Below are 7859 nucleotides of genomic sequence, written 5' to 3'. Positions count from 1 at the left end.
GACGTTTAGACGAAATTGGAAAATCGAATACAGAATAACTAACATGCATTGCTTGTCCAAAATAAATGAGGTTTTTCTTATATAGCAGCGGGAAGAAAAACAGATTATAAAGATGAATTAATACAAAATTACACTTGAATAGGTAAAACAAATAAATAGGCGATATCGCTTTAACATTAAAAACCAATTTAATATTATTATTTACTTAGGAGACTCTAATATTTTTAATTGGATAAATATCGCCGCCCCAAAACAACAATTAATCTTCTCATCAACAACATAGTACTCCTAAAACGGGCATCACCTTCCACACGACTAGATTTTCAGGGTGCAAAATATACAGAAGTGATAAGCTCATTATATATCTAAAAACGAATTATTAAAAATACCGTCTAATGATTCTTCTGCGTATATGTAGCGTAAAGAATTGGCTTCTAGGTTTCATAAGTTGGATATCAGAAACGGCCATGTTTGTTCTCGTTCCTGCCGTTCATACGGAACAGGTATACGGTTTGAAGCATAATGAATCTTCTGTGGTAAGGTAATTCGTGTTTAAATGGAAAATGCAAAATCCAAACACCTTACCGTCGTGAGAGATGTGCTTAAGTATGTTTGACAGGCCATTTGGAGTTTGAAGATTTAACCGGTAGTATTTATATCCAGCACTGGACTGTAGTAAATGCCAAAAATGAACAACCACAATCAAATAAACCACAAAATCTTGGTCGAGACTGAAACACCAAGATGAGATCAAGCTCCGACCTAAAAGAAATAAATTAAAGTTCGAAAAAGCCCTTGACACTTCCTTTTATGATCAATGCTAAACAAATGAAATACGTCAGCGTGATAAATTAAAGCAATATAATTAAAATGTACATGAGCAATTTTTCTCCTGTATCGTCGCACACGAATTAGGTTCAGTTGTTTAATTCACATATCGTTTGAAGAAATATTTTTGAGAAATAGCAAATCTATGAATCATATCTTATGATATGAAGCGTAAATGAAAAATAAGCACGAGGACGCTAACCGCCTGCTAAAGGCATAAAAATACGAATTTTACATTTTTTCCTTTGATCTCAGTAGCTAATCATTGCAAAGATAACGTTCCCATTCCAACCGGTCTAAAAGCCATTGAGGTAGATCCTGATTTGATATACATTTTACGACTCCAGTGACTAGGTGAATGACAGGAGGACACATATATAAAGGGTTTCTATCGACTGCTCCCATTTGAAGGATATTTTTTGTCGTGCCCTCTTTAAATATAAATATTTGGTTATTTTTAATCGTCCTTCATGTCTACACAGTTCCTTTGTGGGTTGATGGTGTTTGTACTGCTAGCTTCCAACATAGGAAGTGCAGAAGATGCTGAAAATAACCAGGAAAATAGCGGTATCGATGCCAAGGGTGAGGATCATCCCGGGTTTACAGAAGAGCTTGCATTGGCTGGCGGAAAGGTATAAATTATTGTGATGATGGCATCTGCCCTCTCTGTTATATATTGTTTATTTTGTTTTAACGGGTGCTTATTTAGTTGCTGATAACAAATATCGACATGTTGTCATGTCTAATGAAAAAAAATATTGATATCGTTCCCAAAATTTACAGGACATTATTTAAAGCATACTATTACGTAAGTTTATGTTGAGGGTTAACCTTTAGACTTTCTACTGCCAAGTTAAGTAATTTGTCAGATTCATATCAAGCTATGTAGAATGGTTTGCACGAGTTTAACTACGTAATGATGCTACACTTTCCTAATAGGTTTGATCGTGTTCACCTATGCGTAAACAGTTAAAATAGCGTGCCATAGCAATGGGAAGAAATCATCTTCCTGACCGGAAGTCGTTTGTAAAGAAGGTTGCTTGTGAAATAATCAAGTATATTACATTCGTTGCCGTTGTTATTGATTTCTCTAAAACAAATTGAAGTATTTGCAATCACACACACACACACACACACACACACACACACACACACACACACTGTAATAGCACGTATTGGAAAAGTTCCAATGGCAGCAGAATAAGCATTTATACCATTCCCCTCCACCCGAAACAAAATCATCAAAGTTGCACAGGTAAAAGATCGTATAGTTCCCTCATCAAATACAGGAATCGTATTGAATCACATAAGTATATAATAAATCTCTGTAATTATTTTCAAAGATCTCTTATACTTTTCATTAATTTTATCATTTTCGTTTACATAACCGTTATTGTGATTATTAAAATGGCATAATTTAACATGACCGTTATTGAGATTATCAAAATGGCATAATTTTACATGACCGTTATTGTGATTATTAAAATGACATAATTTTACATGACCGTTATTGAGATTATTAAAATGGCATAATTTTAATTGACCGTTAGTGAGATTATTAAAATGGCATAATTTTACATGACCGTTATTGAGATTATCAAAATGGCATAATTTTACATGACCGTGATTGAGATTATCAAAATGGCATAATTTTACATGACCGTTATTGAGATTATTAAAATGGCATAATTTTACATGACCATTAGTGAGATTATTAAAATGGCATAATTTTACATGACCGTTATTGAGATTATCAAAATGGCATAATTTTACATGACCGTTATTGAGATTATTAAAATGGCATAATTTTACATGACCATTAGTGAGATTATTAAAATGGCATAATTTTACATGACCGTTATTGAGATTATCAAAATGGCATAATTTTACATGACCGTTATTGAGATTATTAAAATGACATAATTTTAATTGACCGTTATTGAGATTATTAAAATGGCATAATTTTGCTTTTCATCACCATTATTAAATAATACCCGGACACCTCAGTTATCTTATTTTACATCCAATCAATCACATAATTCAGTGCTTTCTGTGAGACGTTTTCAAAATTGTGTCTCAGTTTGATGTAATGTTCATGTCATTTTGAATTGTGCTGTGTGGGTTCTGTTTTCTTCGGACTCCATTAAGTTATTTTCTAATAATTCGGAATAAAATATTTAACATATACAGATTTTTAATTTTTAATAACTTCCATATAAGACGAGTGCTAGAAAAGAACATCTTCATTCTTCCAGATGGACTTTCTGTTCGCACTGATGGCTAAACAGATAGCGACGCTAACTCTTGAAGTTGACACGTTAAAGGACGCTATACAAAGTATCTCTCTCTCTCTCTCTCTGTCTCTCTCTCTCTCTGTGTCTCTCTCTCTCTCTGTATGTCTGTCTGTCTCCCTCTCTCTCTCTCTCTTTCTCTCTGTCTGTCTCCCTCTCTCTCTCTCTCTTTACTAAGCATTTTAATGGGACATTTTTTCTTCATATCTTCTGTTATTATATTAATATTATTTGGTGACCTGACCTAAATCATGAAGAATGGCCCTGAATTCCGCATGTATCGACAGTTTTATTGACAGTCAATAATCACAACATTTTGCTTCTCAAATGGAGGTACGCCTATTTGAAATAAATGTTAGATTGACAAGCACAGGCTGCATAGAGACCATGTACATTTGCTACCCGAACTCCATGAACTGAACCAAATTTGTTAGAGAGCATAACATAAAAAAGGTATATCAACATAGTTTAAAACACAGTCCAGCTTCGATGATAACCACAGTTGTTCGAATTCTTTTATACGAATTTTATTACAGAAAGCAAAAAAGACACATTCCGGAATTTGACCCAAAGACAAATATGATCCCGATGATTCTTGCATTGAATGATTCCTGGTTATAAATAATGCGAATTATCAACTACATATGGTAGTCTTTACAAAGAAACACCTTAAAACAATGAGACGATTATTTTTCCACAACGGTAGCCTCATATAATGATATTAACGTTTTTATGCAAAAATACAGAAATAACGGCTTTCTTTTTGGTACCTAATCGTCATCAAACGTAGCCGAAAGAAAACAACTCTGGACCAGTCTGTAAACAGCTTCTTCCTTTAACGGCCTATTGGAGCACATTTGATATAAAACAATTTCACAGGCGGTATGTCAACGACATGACGCATAGTGGCAGCTATTAAGAAATTACGGGAAGACCGATAAATTACTTCTTCCACAAAAGAAGTTTCTTAAAATAAAAATATAAAGCGCTAAATGTTTTTAAAACAAAATATATTCTTTAAAAGAAAACGTTCAGAAAAATTTGACTATAATGCCAAATTTATGAGGAAGTTTAGCTTTCGAAACGTAAAAAGAACACGTGAAAGTTTTCCTAATAAAACCCCAAACTAACACAGACAGCACGTCCCGTTCATTATTGCTTAATAATAATAATAATAATAATAATAATAATAACAATAATTTTCTCTTTCTTCTTCTACTTTTTTTTCTTCTTCTTCCTCTTCCTCTTCTTCTTCTTCTTCTTCTTATCATTAATAGCAGTATTATTAGTATTATACTGTGACACAATGATTGGAATGTTTTCGTTTCTTCAGATCATTTCCTATAATTCGACCAGTCTATCAACATGCATCTAGAAACTCATAAAAAGACTCAGGCACTAATATAAGAATGTATTTTGTTTATTATTGGAAAGAAAATAATTAGATGTAGAAATTAATATTTTTACGTAATTTTCTGTTAAATATTCCGTTTGTGTTTTGAAGAGGGATTCCCCAATACAACATGACCAGCTGGTCGCAAAGACACCGAGGCTTTCACTGATTTTACACAATATGCATTGAAAGTTCTGTTTCATAAATTACATCACTCTCTGACAAACGGAACCTTAAGAATCACAACTCTGTCAATGTTCCTATATTCCCCTCCCTTTATATCTCTTTCTGTATGAGTGAGTAGGTTCATGTACTTTTCCAAAATGAGCATCTCATATTCTTTATTATCAGTAACTAATTATATATTAAATTATATTCCGTCAAGAATATACAGGCGTTGAACCAGCCCCACAGCCGGGATTGGTCAATGGGCCAGATGGAAACGGGGGACAAGAGCCTGAACCTGAACCGGGTACCGTAGGTGGACGGTCTACTCTGCAAAGATTGGCAAAACTGCTCGCCGAAAGAAAGCTGTCTGATCAGAAAGAATCAAAAATCAACGCTCTTAGGCGCATGCTGGAGGTCTATCTATCTATCTATCTATCTATCTATCTATCTATCTATCTATCTATCTATCTTAATCTAATGTTGCATCGAACAAAAAGATGGATACATATAATCATTTTTGTTCTTTGTAAGTCCATTGGTATGCATGCAATAAGCTAGTTCCTTAATTGAATATTACGTGGTCGATGTTTAGTCACAGCTGCCATCTTTGTTAGCATTTCTACCTACAATGCTTACACTATTACTACTATTACAACTAGTAGTAGTAGTAGTAGTAGTAGTAGTAACAATTATACGACTATTAGTACTAGCAATACTGCTGCTAACACGACTACTGTTACGAATTTTACCATTACTGCTAGTAATATTACTACTAATGATATTACTACTGATACTACTACTAGCAATGATAAGAAGCAACATAATAAAAACAGCAACATCGAGAAGTTTAAATAGAAAGCAATTTTTATTGAGTATGTAATCATCATTTTAAAACTAGTTCAAATAATAATAATAATAATAATAATAATAATAAAATGCACAGAAAAGATATTAGTCTTAATGATGAGAACAAGAGAAAAGGAAGAAAAAAAACTTAATGTGTTCACGTCGTTGTGTGAAACACGCACACGCACTATATATATATATATATATATATATATATATATATATATATATATATATATATATATATATATACATATATATATATATATATATATATATATATATATATATATATATATATATATATATATATATATATATATATCTGCTTTGTTTTTCCTTACAGCCTCTTCAGTAAGAAATTGCGCGACGATTGATGAGAACTGACACGTGACACAATACAGCTCAACAGATCAGAGAATATTATTCTATTTTACTTTGTACAATATTTTATTAGAATAAATGCACACGTTTTGAAAATTTAGGTTTTCTATCCTTCTTTGCGTATATATGTGTTTTATATATGTTCTGTAAAAGTATTTCACATACACATATGAGCAATAAATTATACTTTGGAATACATTTGATAATCCAATTTATTACAGGAAAGAAGAGAGTGCAACAATGACTGATGTGTTGGAAAACCATGCCAACCTAGTTGTGTGTGTGTCTCTGGGTGTTTCTGTATGTGTGTACTATTTTTTAAATGACTAAATAATCATCTCTAATTCTTTGTCTTTTGACAGATTTCAGTGCGATAGCTAGTGTTTGCTTTAAACGTCTGCTTTTGCCTCGTCTGGCAACAATCGAGAACCTTGAATGTGATGTAATTGTAATCCAATCAAATTTGTATTTAGAAACATTAATATGGATAATAAATATCACTTCCGTTCCAACTCATAATTATAATTAATAATCACCATTAACTAAAGGAATCATCATAATATTAATTTGTTTGACGCCTAAAAAAAACATACTTGTGAGCCGGGTAGGTTTATTTAAGTTTGACGAAAGCCCTTGTTTCACGAGTCCAGAGAATGATTTGTTAAAGTTTGTTGTAAGGTGACTATGAACCAAACTAGTGCTGCAGTAGCAATGCAGTAACACTTCTTTCAATACCCACACATAGGCTATTATAATGGTCCTCGACTGCACTACAACTGTATACAGTCTGGAAGAACACGTTGTGCTAGTTTGCACTACCACTGCGTGGACCGTGAAATGCTCGGTTGCAGGACTGTATCGTAATTTACGTCTTGAGTAATGTATTAATCATACTTTGATAATCTACTATCGTGCTGTCAGTCGCAATAAATATCAAATAAATAAATAAGATGAATTAATATGTAACAAATTACAATTTGAGCGAGTAAATATTGATCCACCAGCAGTTTACCTCTACCCTAAATTCCTTCTTGGATATAATGCTGACAAGTGTTTGTCTTTATTCCACCGACCAACTTGTAGAGATTTAGAGTTTTGGTACAGTTACTTGTCCGAAAATATGGAAATCAACCATTTAATATAATGCCATTATTTTGTCAATCTGATTATCAAGATCTCAAACTGTATTTAGTGTATTCCTGTGCATTACACACCAACGACTGATGCTTGACACGGCTTTTCCAGTAAGGTGGAAGTATGGCTGAAATACGTTTGTTGCTCATGTATTCTTACTCCATTTATTTAAAGATAAAGCCCCAAAGATGTCTTACAAAGTCAGTATTTATTGGGCACAAACTTAATGTGCCACTCTTTGCATCTAAGGTGCTCTACGGTACAATTTACCCTGTAGTCTATCTGAATAGTGTGTGTGTGTGTATGTGTGTGATTTTCAATTTTAGCGTATCTTTAACAATTTTTCACTCATATCGCTACGATGTCTGCAGTGTGGTAGTTTATAGTGATGTCTAGCGCTGGGTCATCATGCCGCAGATATGTAGCATGATGTCCCACCCAGTCATATTATCCTGACACCAGGCCGACCATTCCTAACACTAACCTCTTAATACTGAGCGCCAAGCGAAAAAGCTGTTAGTACCATGTTTGTATGTCTTTGGTATGACTAGGCCGGGGTTCGAATCCACGACCTCCCGCATCTGAGGCGGACGCTCTAACCACTAGGCTACCGGAGCGGTTGCTCAATAATGTACCTGAAGGTCTACCTGAACATAACCTCGAGCATACACGCAGTAATATATTATCGGAACTGCTTACATCAAATCAAGTTGTGCAACGATGTGTGCAATCTCCACTCCTTGAAATTACAATAACGTTACCGATCACATTATTGTTTGAGATATATTTATCATGTTGTATAGAAAAGGTGCTGA

General features: G+C 33.6%; 1 protein-coding gene across 1 annotated transcript; it reads left to right on the top strand.

The window, feature by feature from the left end:
* The first annotated feature begins 1221 nt into the window (after positions 1 to 1221).
* LOC149772909 (uncharacterized) lies at positions 1222 to 6006 on the top strand. The gene is made up of 4 exons (XM_089947111.1): positions 1222 to 1460; positions 3084 to 3165; positions 4898 to 5094; positions 5873 to 6006. The coding sequence occupies exons 1-4, from the start codon at positions 1299 to 1301 to the stop codon at positions 5882 to 5884; spliced, it is 453 nt and encodes a 150-aa protein (XP_089803237.1). The 5' UTR covers positions 1222 to 1298; the 3' UTR covers positions 5885 to 6006.
* Positions 6007 to 7859: the final 1853 nt, after the last annotated feature.

The sequence above is a fragment of the Sinohyriopsis cumingii genome, unplaced genomic scaffold (assembly GCF_028554795.1).
Source record: "Sinohyriopsis cumingii isolate HCF-2022 unplaced genomic scaffold, ASM2855479v2 utg000974l, whole genome shotgun sequence".
In the NCBI taxonomy this organism is placed as follows: Eukaryota; Metazoa; Mollusca; class Bivalvia; order Unionida; family Unionidae; genus Sinohyriopsis; species Sinohyriopsis cumingii.
The sequence above is the reverse complement of the archived record's forward strand: the minus strand, read 5'-3'. Positions and strand labels throughout refer to the sequence as shown.